This window comes from Sebastes fasciatus, chromosome 9 (genome assembly GCF_043250625.1).
Source record: "Sebastes fasciatus isolate fSebFas1 chromosome 9, fSebFas1.pri, whole genome shotgun sequence".
Taxonomy (NCBI): domain Eukaryota; kingdom Metazoa; phylum Chordata; class Actinopteri; order Perciformes; family Sebastidae; genus Sebastes; species Sebastes fasciatus.
Window position 1 is genome coordinate 33,145,574 of NC_133803.1, and position 21,489 is coordinate 33,167,062.

The window sequence follows — 21,489 nt, forward strand, 5'->3', positions numbered from 1 at the left end:
GCGTAACTGTCATTGCTGGTTTGTCAGTTTTAAAGCTAGAGTGAAAATACTGGTATCATAGGAAACTAAAAAACGGATGAATCCATCAGTACCAGCCATGTCATACTAGCTTGTAGTGAAGGAGGTTAAATAACGCTCCAAACTTACGCTGAATTTTGACAAGGAAAAACTTTCATGGCCATTTTCAAAGGGTTCCCTTGACCTCTGACCTCCAGATATGTGGATGTAAATGGGTTCTATGGGTACCCACGAGTCTCCCCTTTACAGACATGCCCACTTTATGATCATCACATGCAGTTTGGGGCAAGTCATAGTCAAGTCAGCACACTGACACACTGACAGCTGTTGTTGCCTGTTGGGCTGCAGTTTGACATGTTATGATTTGAGCATATTGTTTCATGCTAAATGCAGTACCTGTGAGGGTTTCTGGATCAATATCTGTCATTGTTTTGTGTTGTTAATTGATTTCCAATAATAAATATATACATACATTTGCATAAAGCAGCATATTTGTCCACTCCCATGTTGATAAGAGGATTAAATACTTGACAAATCTCCCTTTAAGGTTCATTTTGAACAGATAAAAAACTATTTTAATCAACTGACAGCCCTAATATCAATACATGTTTATCATATTTAGCCTAATGCTTACTATCATATATTGAATTTTGCAATTAAATGCACTGTAGACCATGATCTATAGATGGTTTAAATCAGTCCCATAGAGTCTAAACTAAACTAGATGAGAGTCGGTTTGCTGCTCTGCTATAATGTGGAAGTCTGGATGTCTTCACAACAAATTAACAAACTCTTATTTCCCCCTAGAAGACCAGAACAGTCCACTAATATAATATAATATAATGTAATATAATATAATATATTATAATACAATATAATATAATATAATATAATAGTTCCTTCAATTAGAGTTGAGTGGTGCATTTGGTAAAATGAGGGCGGTGGAGGTCAATCACTTGTTTTCTTTTCCTTTCAATTAGAAGAAAGCATTTATTCTGATTGTATTGAGGACGTCATACCACTAAACATACACACACACACACACACACACACACACACAAACACACACGCACACACACTCATTTCATTTCATTTCACTTCATTCCCCTCTTAATTTAAACCTTTATCGTCCCAGAAGGGATTTGTTTTGGTTTGTTTCTAGATGGGATTTATGATGAAAAACATACAATAATAAAACCAATTAAACAAAACAATAAAACACAGAATGTAATATACAGACAAAACACAACAACAGCTCCATGTAGTCCTATAAAAAGTTGATTATCGGAGGAAAATGTGACGTTCTCACACGGATAAAAAGCGACATTGTCTCTAAACTACACTACAATTTGGATAAAGTGATGCTGTATCGTTTTGCTCTACATTCTGGCACCCAGAGAGCTCACACCACCCTAAAAGACCGGGGCAGCATCAGCCTTCCCTCGCTGTGTGATTCTGCTGCTGCACGCCAGTAACCTTCCCGGCTCACTGATGTAGTTTTGATTGCTGAAGGCTGTTGAGCCAAACTGCAATTCAAAAAATGTTCCAAAGTATGCAATTAAAGTCCCCATGAAACAGAAGTTGGAGCGTCTCTAACTGCTGCACTGTGACGTATCTCACAGGGAAACAGAATATTTGAGCGGTGAGGGGATTTAAAACAAATCATTCACATTTGATTGGGCCGCTAAAAAGTGGGCGGGCTTAGAGTTTATCTCAATACAGAGTTCTACAGACACACCTCACTCACCTGTTGGCAGATCAGGAGGAGGACGAGATGAAAACGTTGCAGATTTTCAACCTGCTGTGTGGTAACGCTACCACAGGGCGGCAGTACACGCAGATGAACGCCGCGCGTAGCCCCCCCACTCACCTACCCACAAAACTCCACTGGTCGTTTTGCGTCGTCATGCAGTGGACGTTCACTACATGTACCGCCGTACCGCCGCGCTGCAGTGACACAGAGCCAGCTGAAAATCAGTCAAATTTCTTTTTAAAGGGACTATTTGTAACTTTCAGAAATGTCTCGTTAACAGCGACACCTGTGGTCGTTAAGTCAACGAAAGTCAGCGTCCTGTTGCTCGCGCTTGTGCTCGCTCTAAATATACATGAACAAGCATCGCTCAAAACAGTGAGGCGACACACGTCAGCTAAAACCACAATATCACTCTATAGTTCAGCTGCTTGGCAGTAATGTTAGCTGACCAGACGAAGGTCTCTCCATGAATCAATGCTGATCCTAGTGTTGGCTTTTCCTGCTTCAGCCTCCAGGGCTGAAGCAGGAAGAGAAACGTTATTGTCTTCCGACTGCGCCCGCAGGGAGACACCGGCACCCGGTCGGAGATGATAACGTTACTCGTTGCGGAGTCCCGTTACTTCCCAAGACACAGAAACCTCTGTTGGTATGGAGGAGCTGCAGCAGTTATTTCTGCACAAACGTCCACTGTACATTCACTAGATATTCTCAGAGCTAAACTAACTCTTCTGCAGTGTGGAGTGAGCGCGCATGAACGTGTAGCGGTGGAGCGAGAACGCGCACGGTGTGTGAGTGAAGGCAAGCAGGCAGCGGAGCAGAGACTCCAGCCACATGCGAGCGTGCATGGGATCCCGACCCGGTAGATTTATACGTGTAAAAAGTTACAAACAGTCCCTTTAATGAGTTCAACCTCGGCCACATTGTTTTGGAAATGAAAACAGCGTTTAGCTAACGTTAACGTCCGCTTGTGTGACCGTGGAGGAGTAAAAAAAATGTAACGTTACGGCATACCGGAGTGAGCTTTCCCCGCCGTAGTCGCGTAACGTTACAGCAATTTAGAGCCGTAACTTTCGTCACTTTTAAGTTCTAAAGCATAGTCGCTGATATATATAAATGAATATTCCTCAGAGTGGGTCGATCACCCTGTTATTGATCATTTTTATCGATCTGTGGAACGTGACAGCTCGCCATGACCACCCGCTGCTTTGCTAGCGCTGTGTGATTAGAATGCTTTTACTCATCAGGCCTGGATCCATAATCTCCTTCTGTTTTTAGCAAAGTCATGTGATCCCCTCTGAATATTAAACATTTTACATCCATCTTTTCTGCTGTCGGTGCAGTTTACTGCTCAACAACTTCTCGTCATCTCTGCTTTGGAGCTTGGCTCCGCTAGACATGCCATACTTTCTACCCCCCTAGCTGTATCTCTGTGATGACGTTGCACAGAAACCCGTCTGTTGCTTTGTTAGCTACTTCGATCAAAGAACGTATATTGATTCGATTCACAGACGATTGGCTAGCTAGTCGCCCAAAGTCTCATTTGATCGGATGAGTCATCAAACATTTGAAACCATTTACAGGAAGAGAAAAGACCGGGATTCTGATCAGATTTTGATGTAAAAATACTCTGATACTGCATTTTTTTAGATATATTTTGGCTTATAACAAGAGGTAAATGAACAATTAACACATCATTTTTCATTTCATGGAGGCTTTAAACTCATGAAACAACAATTAAAGACTGGAACAAAATGCCTTCCTACCGATTGTTTGTAATCAATAACAGATATTTGCAGCTCCACCCGTTCACTTCTCTTTCCTTTTATCACAGCAGGGTTCAGAAAAGGTCGTTGTGATGGAATAATTGATACACAAGTTATCTTTGGAAGGAAGAGGTCCGGAGCTGATGATGTCTTACAAAAGAAGGTTTATTGAAGCTTGATCAAGGAGAATTGTCAGGTCTCCACAATAGATGCTCTCTGCGTGAAGGCCTCACAACTCTGTCCCTCCTCCCCGGTGCTCAGTGTCTTACCCCTTATCATGTTTTGACTTACTCCGTTCCTCTGGCATTTCTGACCCTGGTTGCCCTAGCGACTGGCTCTACGGTCTCCACTACAGGCACAGCTGTACAGATAACGGTGGCTCCTCTAGACAGGACTCCAACCCAATAATGTCAACAGAGAGACACTCTGACAAACACTCTGACCTTTCTACCAATAAGAGAGGAATTGATGGAAAATTCCATCACAGTCGTGACCTCGTCGTTAATTTGTAAAGCAATATGGAGATGAATCCGCCACACCAGACGGTGATCAACATAAAGTCTATTCTCTGTCTTTTATAAAAGATTAAATATGACCTAACTTGACCCCCAAAAACTAGATAAGAACCCGTCTCTATCTACATACCGGCTGCGGTTAGTCATTAGAGTTAAGAAAGTGCGAGCTCGGAGAAAGAACATAACCCCGAGGGAGACGGAGAAAGAGAGATCTGTCAGTAAGAAAGTCATTTACAGGAGCTGCTCGGCGAGCTGCAGAGGAGCTTCACTTCACAAGTCTTCACACTTCAGACTTATCAAGCCATTTATAAGACATCCAAAATCAAATTAGTTACAGCCGACAGCTTTGTTTCAGCTAAAGTAACACATTTCACAACGCCGAGCTGAGCGAGACGTCCTCACATGTACATTGTTTGATGCTTTCTTTCCCCTTTTTTATTCTTCAGTCTCAAGTAAAAGTCAGAATGAAACAACCCAGATCAGCTAATTGTGTGTTAATAAACAACATATCTGTGCAGCTCCGCATCTCTGCAGCTCGTCGTAGCCTCCTTCAGATCTCTGTCTTGTTCTTCCAGCTGAACATGAGCTGCAGTCTCCAATAAACAAAATCAGACAAGTGTTCGCTAACTGCCGGCTTCAAACGACAGACCGAAATAAACAAGTGGCTGTTGAGGAAAAGAGGAACATCTTCCCGCCACAGAGACAGATGTTTTTCTCAGGAGTTGGTGTAAACCGGAGCTCAAAGGAGAGTGAATAAGAAGCTGTGATTAGATCACGAACACGACTTCAATGGCTGATGAAATGTCAGGGTTTTGTTTTGAAGTTGTTCCGCCCCAACGGCATAACCCCAACTGTGAGTGATGATGCCATTTAATAAGGTTTAGATTACTGCTTTCAGGTGTGATTATTAAAATGTCCCACAAAACACAACTGTTTCAGTGTACAATAGGGATGTCCATAATTAACCGTTTAACCGTTGACCCACATTAAGCATTTTAACCGATTAACACTATCGGTTAAAACGGTTAAAAGAAATATGAATAATTGCCGGAGTTGCAGGATACAGGAAGTCGGCTCCGGTCTCTCCGGCTCGCTTGAGCGGAGCGGAGGAGTTGTAGTTTCGTAGCATTTATTCACCGACAAATAAACTGTACACACACTGCTACTGAAAACTGAAACTGAAACTCACTAAAGTTACGCAGACTACCCGTGTGTTCCAATCCACGTACTTCCAGAAGTACACTTCAATGTAGTGCACTGTGTGCACACTGTACTCACTTGAGTAGTGCGTAAATTTCAGCGGGGTAGGGTCGTCTCAAATCGAATACTCTGCGGCGCACTGACCGGAAATGACGATCGCAACATTTGACCGCGGCTCGCTACCCGCCAAAATATCTTCTGAAAAAATATTAAAGCAGAGTGGAAATCACGTTTCCAACGTCGTCGCCTACGCCGACGATGTGTCCTCCTGTTGGCTGAAAATGCACCGGTATGTTTACGTATTGTATTGTTTTATTCTGTTATCTACGTATGTTTGAATAGTGGTCGTGGCTCCGCCCCTTCCGCTACGTAGCCAAGATGGCGACAATTGAGTGTGGAAAGTGTCCAGCGTTCCACACTCAACCATCTGACTGTTTTGAGTACAACATCCGGGTACTTTGAGTGCACTGCATTTTGCAGTACTTCCCAGTGTGAACGCACTTATGCACTCAAAGTAGTAAGTGTAAGTACAGAAGTACGCGGATTGGAACACACTGTACGTGCGCGGCAGCGAGCACGAAGCCTCCGGCAATGCTAGAGCTGCTAGCGTAGCACAAACACACACACTGTTGGACACTTGCCGGCCAGACACACAGCTGACAACCTGCTAAACTAAACTAAACTAAATGTGTGGTGGAGACTTTTACTGGGAAAGTGGCTGCATGTCCGTGACACTACACGCAGCATCGTAGCAATTCTCCCGTATTTCTCACGATTTATGGAAAATGTTCACTTTTTTTTTTCCTTTTTGTAACCTGTGTCTGGCGCTGTATAAGCCCTACCGTTTCCACCCGGACGACTATTGAGCTGCACTAAATGTCGTTTCCCAGAGGAGGAGAGCTGTCTATGCTCGTGATACAGCGCACTTTAAGTTCATGTTTGAGCTGCGCTCGCCGGTTCAGCGCACATCAGCACCGCCCGAAGTTGGGCTTTGCTCAACGTAGCGAAAAGCCATCGTGGAGCGACGCAAGCTGTTGGAAATAAACCTTCAGTGAGTGAGAGACAGAGAGAGAAATGGAGAGAGCTAGCGAACTGAAAGAAAGACTGAAGCAGCGGCAAAAAATGAATAAAAACTGATGAATATTAGTTTATACCAGAGATTCACGCCAAGTTTACGCCAGAGGGGTGAATTATTCTTCTTTAGTTTAGTTTACTTTCCTGAGAGTTAAAGGTAAAATTAAAAGTTTAACATAAAAATGCTGTTACAGTGTACTTTAACTGTTCTTTAAAGGTCACCATAATGCAGAAAACAAAGTCTCTGAGACTCCCATTTTTCTGGAGGACACCCAAACCCCCCCGCTTTGGTTTTGAAATCCTCCCTATTTTTAAGGTCTCAAGGTTGGCGAGTATGCGGCTCGTGAAGTTCAAACTCCGACCAAACGGTCAAACAAGGCAGCGCTGATCAAATATGAATCAATATTCTGTTACTGTAATGACTATTTCTCTCCTCAGATGTTTTCAGAAACATCTTGTAGTGTACCGTTTAGCTGTAAAATGAGAACGTTTGCTCCGGCTGGTGGGCGGTGCTTGGTTTTGGCTCGACTGTTTTCAACATGGCGGCCGGGTCACAAACTTTCTCATTCTTCACACTTCACACTTAACTAGTCAATTAATAGAATCTGTAGTTTAAATAGTTGATCACAAGGTTTGGCAGATTGAAGTGGAGGCGAGACACATCATCATAATCTAAAATATATCAGTGTTTAAGTTTTTCAACACGTATCTGATCCGGCTGAGTCGCTTCTCTACTTTGTTTTCCACTTAAATCGGAGTTAAAAGATGTATTCTGGCTTTAGGGAGGTTCGTTTTCCTGCCTCACAACCAAACACCAGAGAGTTTGTCCTGTGGGGGCTTTAGAAACATTCATTCTCGCTACGGGTCAGGATGTTTCCTAAACTCTTTCCCTCAGCTTAAGTTAAAAAGAGAGATTTTCTCATGGCAACAAGACAACACATCCTCTGTTTTGTTGCCATGCTGAGCACCAAAAAGCTTCTCCACTGTAATGTGTTTTAATTTGACTTTGCTGAGCAGCAATTTCCAAAGCTATCCAGCAAGCCATGTTTAATGGACATCAAAACCCATCTTCAGCGGGCTAATGCAACCCAACGACATCTTTAATGACATAATGCAAACCAATGCCGTCTTTGATTAAATAATGCAAATGTAATGTTTCGTTGTGTAATAGAATAATGCAGCATAAATTCGTTACTTAATGGGATTACGGTAGCTGCAGTAATCACTTGTCTGACGGGCTAATGCTGACTGAAGCAGGAGGTCCCCGCGGTAATGGCCTGCAGGATGGCGGCTGTTCTGGGACCGCGAGGGATTAAACGAGGTCGTCTGTGTTTCCCCTCTGCTTCTGTCACTGTCTCTCTGTTTGTCTCCATCTGTCCTCCGTCACATTCTCAGTCTAACTCGCTCGTTTGTCCGTCTGTCTGTCTCTCTCTGCCCCTCCGTCTGTCTTCTAATGGAGCTCACAAAGACATTTTCTAGTAGAGCTGTGCTTCTCAAACTTTTTCTGTCATTCCCTCCGACGGAGGAAGAAATGTTTTCACGCCCCCACGCCTATGATGATTGTTTCTTAGAGTTTATAGTACTAGTATGTTAAATAGGTCGGTAGGATGAGGGTTGAACTTTATCAAACCACTTTTTTATTGGCGTGACTGGGATGTAATCAGGGTCTGAAATTAGCACCCGCCAAATGCGGGTAAATTGTTGGCAGTGGTGGATAAAATCGTCAGATCATCCGTCACTTTGGCAGACAACCGGTTCCTAGTTGTCTGATTCTTTGGCATGTCATACCTCCGTGACTACAGATTCCTTTTATTGATGCTTTCCAACAGTAACGCATGCACAATAACGTAACAGCATACGCACGCTGTATCATGTTTCAGTTTGGGACCGGAGCCATGGTGGCGGAGAGAAAAAGAAACACTCAAAAGCGTGGCGCTACTAAACCTGAAGGGACGCACCATATATTTTCCTGATAACGCGACACTGTGAACAACAAACCTGTGTTTAAATCAGCAGGATGAGAGTTAGTAACGTTAGCTGTTAGCAGCCGGTGGGCAGCTCAGTCCTGACTGGTTAAATAACGGAGCTACTAACGAGTTGCCATTGAGTTACATTGTGGTGCGTTCAAGCTCTGTTCTGTAAAAATTAGTAATGGGTGAAGGAAAATTCGATCGTCATCGTGATGTGTTCAAATGTAATCTAGTAAATCCAGTTGTTTCAAGGAGATGTTTTCACAGCAAAATAAAATAGATCACAGAGAGAGAATTATGACCTGTTTAACTTCCTAACACTAACATTATCGCTTAGCAGCTTATAACACATCATTCAAACTACTAATGCCAAGATTTTTTTTTTAATCAAAGCAAATATTTAAATATTTAACACTGTAATTTACAATGCAAATAGTGTTTTTATGTAAAATATATTGATCGTTGAATGACATCAGATCTAAAATGTTATTCCTTCATTTAGTGCAGAGATTTTAAAAGTGGCAGAAAAATTTTTCTGAGTGGCAGGAAGTGAAAAGAATGTTTCTAGAGGTCTTCTTTATTTGTTGGGTCTGGTCTCTCCTCATCTGCCACCGCCTTCTTTATTATTTATATTTAATGTATTTTATGGTGTTGTTGAATTGCTGCTAGACCGCCCCGTTAATAAAGGTGTGCACAGGAGAGAAAACAGTTGTTTTTTTTGCAGTGAAAATTTTGTTTTTGAACGGTTGATCGACAAAAAATATGGACTGAAGCAGAATATGTTGTTAGATAAAAACATGTAGTGAATTTTGGAAATAATTACGATCTCTCATTTTGATTTGCCCCCTTTTCTTTCTTGAAGAGGGAAGCAGTAGAAAGCCTACTAGAGAAGCTTCTGTTCCATGATGCATTTTCTTATTTGTTTTTCTCTCTTTTATTACATTAGATTTAATTTATTAAAGGTACTATATGTAACTTTCAGAAAATCCTTGTTATAAGTGAACTGCAGTCAGCGTCCTGTTGTTTCCTCTGTAGGCTCAAGCGATCATCCTGGGCATCGGCCAAAACAGTGACGTGACATTACATTATCATATATCACCATTTCTGTCATGTCCAGTCTCCATGTAAACTAACTAGCTTGACATTTGCAAATTACTTCATCAGCTAACGTTACAAAGCAAAACCATCCCGAGTCCTTCACGTAGAAATCAGTCCACAGGCTGTTATAGGCAACCGTGGAAGTCGTGGAGGGTCTCAGTTTTTTAAGTTGCATTACAATCTGTTCACACAATGGCAATACAAAGCAATTAATACATGTAAATTCTTACATGTAGTCCCTTTAAATAAAAAATTGAGAAATTGGGACATTACAGTTGCTCTTAATATATAAGAAAAATAGAAATAAAGGAGTATTTTAAATGTAAATTATGTACATAATGCTACAATATATAACGAAATATTTATATAGAATAATACGAAAAACATTATAATTTATGGTGCTGTTGGATTGCTGTTAATAAAGGTGCGTGCGGGAGATAAAACAGTTTTTAACTGCAGTGAAATTGTTGTTTTTGAAAGGCTGAACAACGACAAATATGGACTGAAGTAGAATACGTCGCTAGATAAAAACATGTAGTCATATTTGTCAACCCTCCCGATTTTCCCGGGAGATTTCCGTTTTTCATCGCCCTTTTCCCGGGTCTTCCCAAATTTCTCCCGATTTACGGCAAATTTTCACACTTTTTTTTTCTCCTTTTTGTTATCTCAACCTGTTTCTGGCGCTGTACGGAGGGGGCGCGCCCCACAGTTTGAGAACCACTGGTTTAGAGACCAAACAAAAGTTGGAAATTTCCAACTTATGCAAACAGTGACGCACGAACACACACGCACACCAGATCTCCAGTGAAGGTCGTGTCACAGATTGAATGTTCCCTACTTTTAAAGATAAATCAATCTTCCATTAATGGGGATGTTGTGTGTTTGTGTGTGTGTGTGTGTGTGTGTGTGTGTGTGTGTGTGTGTGTGTGGGCTGAAGATACGCTGCTGTACTGAATGTGTTAAAAGCTTGTGGACGCACGTGGGTTCACAGAAATGTGTGTGATTGTTTGTGTGTGTATTTGTGTGGCTCAGACAGTCAGATTGCTGATCAATAGTTGTGATTGAAGGGCCCATTAGCCATCGGAAGCAATAGAGACAGCATCACTCTATATGACAAGCTCTATGGGAACACACTAACACACACTAACACACACACTCTCTCTGTACGACAGGTAACAAATTAAAAGCTCCAGTATGATGAATATGCATTCACCATAAATACATTTAACAGCCGACTGTATACCGGCTCTGACTGTAACTCAACACTCACTCATACACACACACACACACCAGGGGTTATAAACACACTTTTGTTTTCATTTTGTTTTTACGACCAACTTTAAAGAGTCTGAAGTCATGATTTACATTTACACAAGAAGAGCAAAGGAAGCGAGGAATGGATTAAACAGTTTATTCATCTGCTCTGCTGTATGGATGTATAGTAGGAGCGTTACGTCATTAGAAAACTACAGAAGTTTGTGGGCTTCTAGTGACAGAAAGTCTTCAGACGGTTATCGGGTCATTAAAGGGCGTTATTAGTGGTTATCAGCCTCATAGATGTGGATCAGTGGGGGCATTCTGTGTTAAAGTATTCATGAGAAAAACAACAGTTTGAAAAAATATATTGATGGAAACTTTGCACCTTAAACCATCTGAGCAAAATGGTTTAAGTTTTATAAAATAGAAAATTGGATAAATGGCAAAGCAACCTCTCCGTAGAAAACATTTGGATTCTGTTTATTTAAAAGATTCAGGTTGAAAATGAAGAGCCATATATCTTGTTAATGGTACAACAATTCTCAAGATCACCACAAAGACTCAATAACATAAGAGATGTCTCTGTCTGTGTCTGTAGGAGGAAGGGGACTCCAGTTTCTACTGCGAGCTCTGCGATAAGCAGTACGTGAGACACCAACAGTACGACAACCACATCAACTCCCACGACCACCACCACAAGCAGGTGAGTCACACCACCTTTAACAAGGCACCCGGCGGTCTGGTTGATCCCGCCACGCTACACCTTAAGCCCTCCTGACCAAGGTCACGGATTCATTACATCTCAGGGCCGTGACGGCGAGCACTCTGCTCCGGTTTTCTGTTACACTCACTGTGGTCCACGGAAATCACACAAACACAAAAACAATATCAGCTGCAAACTTCTACTCATTGATTTTATGTCACGTGAAGTTTTTAGATTCAGTGTGTGAGTTACACGTTCAGAGGATATCGTTCACATCAATAAAGACGCTCCGTAGAGCTGCAGAACTTGCCTGAGAATCATCACGTTTTTCAGTTGTCTTCTGTATCACAGTAATCCACTGATAGTTGTGTATACATTTATGGGGACATTGCAATCAGGAGCTGCGAATAACTAATTCCGCATACTAATTAACGGTGCCAGTTTGCAAACAGGGATCAAGTTGTAGCCAAAAGCTGACTCACTTCCTGTTTACATCCCCCAAAACTATGATTATCTACCAAATAGAAGTCAAAAAGAAAAGATAATATAGCAGAGGAAATGTTGCAAATCAATGAGCAGAGCCGCTTCTTGGTAATATTAGATTTCTTAATGATTTTTGCATCAATGTGATGTAGAGTTGTGATTTGCCAGTGATTTAAGCAGACAAGAGTACCGTCAGGAAGCTAAGTAATGTACTGCTGTGGATGCCACATTAGTTCAGATCAGAAAGTCACACAATGGATGCAGTGATAGAGCAGCAACTCCCGTGTTCTGAAAGGTACAATTACTGTTTTGTTAATGGAGTCTGGTGGCTTTGACGGCAGCGATCGGACAGGGCTGTCTGACGGCGAGGTAAGGCGGTGAAAATATTCTAAGTATAGCGTACACTTAAACTGATATTGATTTTTTTTAGGTGTCTAAAATCTGTTTTTCTGCTGCTCCCGTCCACAGCTGCTTTACCTCGCCGCCAGACAGACAGCCCTTTCTGACGGAGAACTGAAGCCCTTATATCGCTCTCTTCAAAGCCACCAGACTCCATTCACAAAAACAGCCTTATACAACCTTTCAGTTATTTCCAAACTTTGACGCAGCTACTGCTAGCATTCACATTATTCATTATTGATTAGCTTTCTTTGGTAACCTACGTCACTGCTTTTTGCTGACGGCTGAGTGGACATTTCCATTTGAAAAGAACACAGATGGACCGGCCCTTTAAAGAACAACAAGGTTATTTAGTAACAGCATAGTCACATTCTGGTGACAATAAAATAGTTATATCAGTGCATATTTTTTTTTTTAATATGGTGGCATTAATGTGGTAATAATAAACCTGATAATAATGAGATAATATAAGTTGATGTTTGCACAATATTATAGGCTACTCTCAGCAATACCTTCAAAATCAATCAATTCTTGATTGATTTTGATTTTGAAAATTGGTAATTGCCGTATTATAATGCTAAAATTCCTCCTCCTTTTGTTTCAACGTAATACTACTGTATAATGATGTGTTCAATGCTGTGACCTGTTAAACACTTTTCTGTGTAATAACCACGAATCAGGGCTGTGAAATGCGACCAAAAGCCTTTGAATGCTCATCATGAAGATTGTTCTGTCTCTTTCTTTGTTCTTGAGGGAACTCTTTATAGACCTAGATTTAATGCTAAATAAGTAAATCTAAAAAACTCATTCATCTCTTCAGAAAAAAATTGTTATTACACTTCTATCAATACTAAAAATATTAATGACAGTTATCTAGGGCATCCTTCTAGGTTAAAATCAATAGCACATATTCACTGATTACATAATAAACACACAAGTCATCAATAATGCACCGTGTTTATCTAAAGAAATAGGCTTTGTGATGTTTCTCTCATCACTTATTTTACTTTTTTTTTCAGCGTAACGTAAAAACCGTTTGTTCCTCCATATATAGTGGGATGTGGAGGAAGAACGACTTCGCAGATCTTGCAGCTGTTTGGGTGTTTACAAAATTATAGGTGCTGGGAGGAATGTATTCGCCGCAATTATCATTTTGTTCGAGCGATGAACGAGGCGTAATATTCCTCACAGTTAGCTGTGTTTTCAGAGTTATTAGGTTTACTTGAGGATGCAGAGCATTTAGGGCATATTGTTCGAGACTGCAACACTTGCAGGAAATGGATTTTCTGGCAGTAATATTCTCCATCCAGCATGCACGCGCACGCACACACACACACACACACACACACACACACACACACACACACACACACACACACACAGGGAGAGTTAAGCCGCCCGTCTTTTGGTCCGCGGTCAGTCACGGTCCCATCTTCTTTTGGAAATGAAGTGGTTTTGCAGACGTCACAAGCACTTGATGTGCTGCTGTGACGGATGCAGACTTCAGGAAGAAACAGGCAGTTTATCCGATGTTATTCTGCTTAAAGAGGCCGTGTGTGTCTTTCTAATTGAATTGATAATTTATTCAGTGAGATCTGTTAAGTAGCAGGAAGGTGACACGTTATTTGTTGTGTTAGTTCTGTGTTCAACGCTCTGGATCGGAAAGGATCCCAGTCGTTGGCTCTTTAAACACAAAGCCGTTGTTCATTACAGATTCAATGTGTGAAAGCATCAAGTATCGCTATCGTTATATACTAAAAGGACGGTCCTATGTGTCAGTCTTCTACTGGGGGAGGTAGAGTATATGTTTGCACATGTCCAGAGCCAATAAACTTCATCAAATCAACAATTAATATACAACATCAACAGTACTTTATGCTCATTTCACCTGGTGCCATATTAATAAACGTGAAAAAATGTGCATACAGTTTCCCACTCATAAACTGGTATTTATAAAAGAAGAATGTGTGGTTAGAACTCGTACATCAGGTGGACATGAAATATAACCTAAAAGTAAAAACATTACTAATATCACATTATTTTTGCACGGCATTCTGTAAAAAATTCAATCAAAGGCACATTTCTAAACTTTCTTTTAAATAATTGTATCTTTTTAAAATGTAAAGCTACTACGAGGAACTTTAATTTACTGATTCACATCATAATTATGTACATTTTAGGCCGCTTTTATTGTTGTAGTCTGAGTAACATGACGTCATATCCGTTCCGTATCCGTCAACCAAAACAAACCTCAGAAAGTAGAAAACGGTGGAGGGTCAGCGTGGATACGACCTGCACCCTCACATGTTAAATCCAGCGTGGTAAACACTACACATCCAGTAAAGGATGGAAACACTTTGGGTTTCACACATTGACAGGAAAAGCAGAGCTATACATCACGGCTAAAAGCTGCATTCTAACTCTGTCACGGACAGGAAACGTTATCGTATCACGGTCAAATGGGCCGACGCTACGAGTGTAGAGCACCCATATACTGACATTTATGTTAAATGCATTCAAACGGCCCCGATGGAGCTGATCATGGACATATGAAGAGAACGGAGCTGACGGGAGAGCTAGAGACCACAGTTAGTATAAAACATTACATGTCCCTTCTAAATTAAAAAGAAAATACCACTAATCTGTGAGGGAAATGTCTTTATTCTTTGATTTTTGGGTTGCTGGAAATAATAAATAATTCCTGTCAATGACTGATATATTTGACTTCAGGACATCTCTGACTTCATACATGCTGAAAATTAAACATTCTTACTTTATTAATTTAGATATTTTCCAAAGTAAAAGTCCCTAGAAGTGCATGATTCAACTTTTTCTCATGGTCTAGTGTTAAAAAAGTTAACAAATCGGCACCCAAGAATGAATCAGGAGATGGGTGAATCATCCCAGCTCTACAGATCAGGCAGAATAATTTGGGTTTTACGTTCCGTGTTTTTATGACATGTGTCTCTTAGATTTTCATGTAATTGTCTGCAACATTAAAATATTATTTGTAATGAAGAACTTTATTTTATACGTCCTGTAAACAAAAACACTCTAAGAAGTTTCCTCGTGTCTCTGACTGAGTCACACAGCGGTTGATTTACCTCTGTGGTTATTTTTAAGGTTTGTGTTGTGTTGGTTTTCTATTGTGAGGTTTTCTTGTCATTCCCCTGTCCACCCCTCACATTGTATGTTCACCTTCTAAGAAACGCTGGAGCTTCACTGCAAGCTTTATAAAAAAAGACTCTTCATGTGTCTTCCTGCCTCCTGTCTCTCTTTGTCCCTCCGTGTTTTATCTCTCCGTCTATTTCGGTCTGTTTATCTATTTGTCGGTTTCTCTGCTCGCCGCGCTGTCTGTCTGTCTGTCTGTCTACCTGTCTGTCTGTTGTCATCTGTCTGTCTGTCCTGTGATATGAACCCACCGCTATATTATTATTATTATTATTATTGTCACACACACACACACACACACACACACACACACACACACACACACACACACACACAGTATCAGTATCTCCGGCTTGCAGACAGCTTGCAGACGGAGCTCAGTAAGTGAATTAAGCTGGTCTGGACTTTACTAAAGCTGACACTGGCTGACTTAGTGAGCACACATAAACACACACAAACACACACACACTGATAAAGAATTGCAGAGCGGACGACAAACACACACACACACACACACACACACACACACACACACACAAACACAGAAGCTAAATGCTGCATGATAAACGTTTATAGACAAACTGACCTCTTAATCCTACCTGTTAAAGTAAAACTACTACTATTTCTACTATTACTACTATTAATCTGAATAATGCATGTGCTTGTCGTGCAGCGCCTCAAGGAGCTGAAGCAGAGGGAGTTTTACAGAGCGCTGGCCTGCAGGAGGCAGAGGAGGCGCAGGGAGGAGGTGAGAGAGGAGCGAGCGCTGAGGAGGCTCCACAAGCATGAAGAGAGGAGGACGGGGGATTGGTGAGTAACATGCACCGCCACAGCATCACACCGTCACCTAAAGGCAGGGTTTCCACCGACTTTTAGTCCCGGGAACTCCTGTTCAAGGAAATAAAAAGGTGCCTTCAGCCCATTTGTGTCTGTGTTTCCACCGCGGTCTAAAGACCTGCGAAGATTAAGCAAATTAAGTCTGGCCCACACTAAAAGATGTTTCAAACCTTAACAGATGTGTAAAATGTGAGAGAGCCCACACATAACGACAAGTTCTGTTAAACTGAACCGTTTTGTTCCTATAGTGTGTGGAGAGCAACACCACACACTAACAGATTCATTCATCAACAACAAGAGTCCTCACTAAAAAAAACACGGAAATCTTGTGAAATCTCTGTCGATTTGACGACGGGCAGGAAGAATTAGAAATGTTAGTTTTTGCACTACATAGTACATACTTCATACTTCACGGTTGGGCTTAAAATAAGTAGGTAAACTAAGTTAAATACGTACATAAGGGGCGCCGCGGTCGCTCACCTGGGAGAGCGGGCCCCATGAACCAAGGCTAAGTCCTTACCGCAGCGGCCTGAGGTTTGAATCCGACCTGCGGCCCTTTGCTGAATGTCATCCCCTCTCTTTCCCTCCTTTCAAAAACTATCTCTGTCTCTGTCAATAAAGGAAAAAGCCCAAAAAATAATCTTTGAAAAATAAGTACGGAAACAGCTAAACTGTTACTAACGTAACTTACAAAACAAAACACGGGTCTCCTGGTTAAAAGTCCGGTGTTTGTTGGGTTCTGCCTATCATGAGTACGCCTTTCGTGTGTGATTTGTACGCCATGCAATGCAAACGTCCGCAGTTAGGTTTAGATAAGAAAACCGCTCAGTTAGGGTAAGGGAAAACGTCATGGTTGGGCTTAAAATAAGTACGTAAACTAAGTAAAATACGTACGGAAACAACTACAGAAAACACGTCAATAAAAAACAAACGTCACTAACGTAACTTACAAAACAAAACACGGGTCTTGAACACCGGTCTCCTGGTTGAAAATCTGGTGTTTGTTGGACCTATCCTCCTAAACTGCCCACCATAAGTGATCTTTCTCGCTCTTTATTCTACGTCGCTAACCCTTATCGTAGTCGGTACAGGTACCCGGAAATCAAGAAAGGCGTTCTTGTTGCGCATTATCTTGGCATTTATACGCCTTTTTGTCCAAACAGGCCGTAGAAAGTGTTGCTTTTAAGTTTCACTTTAACTTTAACAACGTAGTAGGTGTAGCAGGCCCCTACTGACCCACATCTATGAGGCTTATAATGACTGGTAATTAACATTTAATGAGCTGATAACAGTGGAATCGGGTGGACAAACACTGTCGCCCTCACATGCTGTTTGTCTTTAAAAAAAACAAGCTTTAAGGCGAATGATAAACAAACACGGAGGTCTGGGAACAGACGATGTGGATCTGGCTGCTGAAAACATGATGAGAGTTCATCTGGCGAGATACCAAACAGAGAATTTGGTCTCTCAAAATATATATACGATAGCACATGAATACAAAATTTGAAACTCTGAGCTGTGAGGCACAACCTGAAGACGCCCACGCAAAAAAACAAAACGTGAGTCTCCGCCAGAAAGTAGTCCCCGAAGACACGATGAAACATCCACGACTTCTAAAACCACGCAGGGAACGTTTGGATTTGAATACTCGCTGACCGTCGAAGGCCTCCATATATTTAATAACATGTTCTGACATGTTTGTTTCACACTGTGAGTAAAAATAAAACAGCAGAAGAAGAAGAAGAAGAGACATCACTAACTAGCTCCCTGGTTACAACCAGCGTTGGCACAGCAACCGATGAAATGCATCTCGCTGTGCTTGATGGGGATAATCAGCGCGGCTATCACGTTGAGCGGCTCAAGCCGTGTCTCGGTATCGGCTGTCGCTGCCGTCTCCACATCTGCAACAAAGCAGCTTCAGGCACAAAGAGAGAGAGAGGAAGAGGAGGAGAGGAAGAGCATTCAGATTGATTTTCAGCTGGATTTCAGCTCCGCTCTCCTCTCAGCCTCCTCAACACTCGTCTCCTCCCCTTCTCTTCCTCTCCTCTCACCCTCCTCAACACTCGTCTCCTCCTTTCTCTTCCTCTCAACACTCGTCTCCTCATCTCCTCTCCTTCTCTTCCTCTCCTCTCACCCTCCTCTCCTCTCGCCCTTCTCCTTGTCTCCTCTGCTCTCCTCTCAGCCTCCTCAACACTTGTCTCCTCTCCTTTCTCTTCCTCTCCTCAACACTCGTCTCCTCATCTCCTCTCCTTCTCTTCCTCTCCTCTCACCCTCCTCTCCTCTCGCCCTTCTCCTTGTCTCCTCTGCTCTCCTCTCACCCTCCTCAACACTCGTCTCCTCTCCTTCTCTTCCTCTCCTCTCACCCTCCTCAACACTCGTCTCCTCTCCTTCTCTTCCTCTCCTCTCGCCCTCCTCAACACTCGTCTCCTCTCCTTCTCTTCCTCTCCTCTCGCCCTCCTCAACACTCGTCTCCTCTCCTTCTCTTCCTCTCCTCTCGCCCTCCTCAACACTCGTCTCCTCTCCTTCTCTTCCTCTCCTCTCGCCCTCCTCAACACTCATCTCCTCGTCTCCTCTCCTTCTCTTCCTCTCCTCTCGCCCTCCTCAACACTCGTCTCCTCGTCTCCTCTCCTTCTCATCCTCTCCTCTCACCCTCCTCAACACTCGTCTCCTCGTCTCCTCCCCTTCTCTTCCTCTCCTCTCAACCTCCTCTTCATTTGCTCCCTTTCATCTTCTCATCTTCTCTCCTCTTTCACTCCTTTCCACTCCTCCTTTTATCTTTTCCTCTCGTCCCATTCTCCTCATTTGTCTCCTTGTTTCCGCCTCTCCTCGTCATCCTTTTCCTCATCCTCCTCTCCTCTTTATTCCTTTACTTTTAATCCTCTTCTCTACTCCCCTTTCCTTTTGTTGTTTCCTATTCTCTTCACGCCTGCATCTTTCCTCCTCTCCTCTCTACTCCTTTTCATTTAATTCCTTTCTCCTTTCTTCCTTTCCTTTATTCTTTTTGTCTTCTTCTTTATTGTCTTTTCCTCCCCTCTTCCCCTTTTTCATTTGTTCCTTTTCATCCCCCTCCTCATTTCTTTCCACTCATCCTTTTTTCCTTTCCTTTCCTCATCATCCCTGTTCTCCTCCTTTCCTTTTTATTTGTTTCTGTTCATCCTCACTTTCCTCTTTCCCTCCTCTCCTTTTTTCTTACATCCTTTCCTCATTTTAACTTCTTTCTTGTCCTCCTCTCCTGTCCTCAGTGCTCCAGGTTCTGGTCCCATGTTCCGGTCCACCACGGTGGCGGTCGACCCGTCAAACCAGACCAGACCCGACTTCGTGCAGAACTGGGGCGACGTCCATCCGAGCGGCGCCGCGCTGGGACCAAGTAAGAGCTTCTGTTATCTGCATTAAAGGCGTGTAGTCGTCTGCTTAAATAGTTAATGAGTGTGTGTTTGGTTTGGGTGATGGAGGCACCGCTCTTCATACTGAGGAATTAAACCGAGTGCGGTCGGCTGCAGCGATGCTGACATAACTTTATCGACAGCAGAGCAAAGAAACAAACAGCTCTGAAATCTTTGCAATGCTCACAGAGGAGCGTTTAGGGGAGAAGCGGTCCACAACATAACAAGTGGAACAATTATAAACTCAATGAAACATTGCTGCGGGGCCTCGGTCACACAAGCAGAACGTCACACTGAAATCAATGGAGTTCAACGTTGGTGAACTTTGTTACACGGATTCCTGCCGTTGACCAAAAGCAACCCGTCTCGACAGAGCTGACCTTTAAAATACAGAGTCGGAGAATAAAGGACGCTATCGTATTGAGTCACACCACCGAACATGATATAACCCGGCTCTGCTGGAGTGTAAACTGCTCCACAAAAGAGATGCATGAGACAGGAGTGGATATAATATTAACCCTCTGAGACCCACTATAGAGCCGCTTTACTCTTTTTTAGGGGGGTACAGGGGATCTTTAGGGGGCGATAGCAGGTCAACAGTAGATGTCACATAGAAGTGGTGTACATCATCTGAAAGCTGGGAACCTGGAGATTAATTTGAGATGCTGCTTTATTATGTTTCATAAGTTGTTGCCGCAATTTTGGGGGTTGATACCATTTGTTACACAGATTTGGTGCTAAATTTAACCATTTTTCTCTAGTCTGATCATCCATCCTCTGAATGCTCGAGGTCTCTAGTCTGATCCATCCATCCTCTGAATGCTCTAGGTCTCTAGTCTGATCCATCCATCCTCTGAATGCTCTAGGTCTCTAGTTTGATCCATCCATCCTCTGAATGCTCTAGGTCTCTAGTTTGATCCATCCATCCTCTGAATGCTCTAGGTCTCTAGTTTGATCCATCCATCCTCTGAATGCTCTAGGTCTCTAGTTTGATCCATCCATCCTCTGAATGCTCTAGGTCTCTAGTTTGATCCATCCATCCTCTGAATGCTCTAGGTCTCTAGTTTGATCCATCCATCCTCTGAATGCTCTAGGTCTCTAGTCTGATCCATCCATCCTCTGAATGCTCTAGGTCTCTAGTCTGATCCATCCATCCTCTGAATGCTCTAGGTCTCTAGTCTGATCCATCCATCCTCTGAATGCTCTAGGTCTCTAGTTTGATCCATCCATCCTCTGAATGCTCTAGGTCTCTAGTCTGATCCATCCATCCTCTGAATGCTCTAGGTCTCTAGTTTGATCCATCCATCCTCTGAATGCTCTAGGTCTCTAGTTTGATCCATCCATCCTCTGAATGCTCTAGGTCTCTAGTCTGATCCATCCATCCTCTGAATGCTCTAGGTCTCTAGTCTGATCCATCTATCCTCTGAATGCTCTAGGTCTCTATAGTTTGATCCATCCATCCTCTGCATGCTCTAGGTCTCTAGTCTGATCCATCCATCCATCCTCTGAATGCTCTAGGTCTCTAGTCTGATCCATCCATCCATCCTCTGAATGCTCGAGGTCTCTAGTTTGATCCATCCATCCTCTGAATGCTCTAGGTCTCTAGTCTGATCCATCCATCCTCTGAATGCTCTAGGTCTCTAGGCTGATCCATCCATCCTCTGAATGCTCTAGGTCTCTAGTTTGATCCATCCATCCTCTGCATGCTCTAGGTCTCTAGTCTGATCCATCCATCCTCTGAATGCTCGAGGTCTCTAGTTTGATCCATCCATCCTCTGAATGCTATAGGTCTCTAGTTTGATCCATCCATCCTCTGAATGCTCTAGGTCTCTAGTCTGATCCATCCATCCTCTGAATGCTATAGG

General features: G+C 42.5%; 1 protein-coding gene and 1 long non-coding RNA gene across 2 annotated transcripts in view; one reads left to right on the forward strand and one right to left on the reverse strand.

Annotated features, from left to right (window-relative positions):
• Window positions 1-21,489, forward strand: part of LOC141774576 (uncharacterized) — a 70,112-nt gene that overhangs the window by 41,962 nt on the left and 6,661 nt on the right. The window contains exons 2-4 of the mRNA XM_074647345.1: window positions 11,247-11,351; window positions 16,078-16,214; window positions 19,484-19,608. Coding sequence (XP_074503446.1) covers window positions 11,247-11,351; window positions 16,078-16,214; window positions 19,484-19,608 — 367 coding nt within the window. The remainder of the gene's footprint in view (window positions 1-11,246; window positions 11,352-16,077; window positions 16,215-19,483; window positions 19,609-21,489) is intronic.
• The window catches only part of LOC141774584 (uncharacterized), a 142,665-nt gene that overhangs the window by 41,221 nt on the left and 79,955 nt on the right, over window positions 1-21,489 (reverse strand). The gene's annotated exons all lie outside the window — the stretch shown is intronic.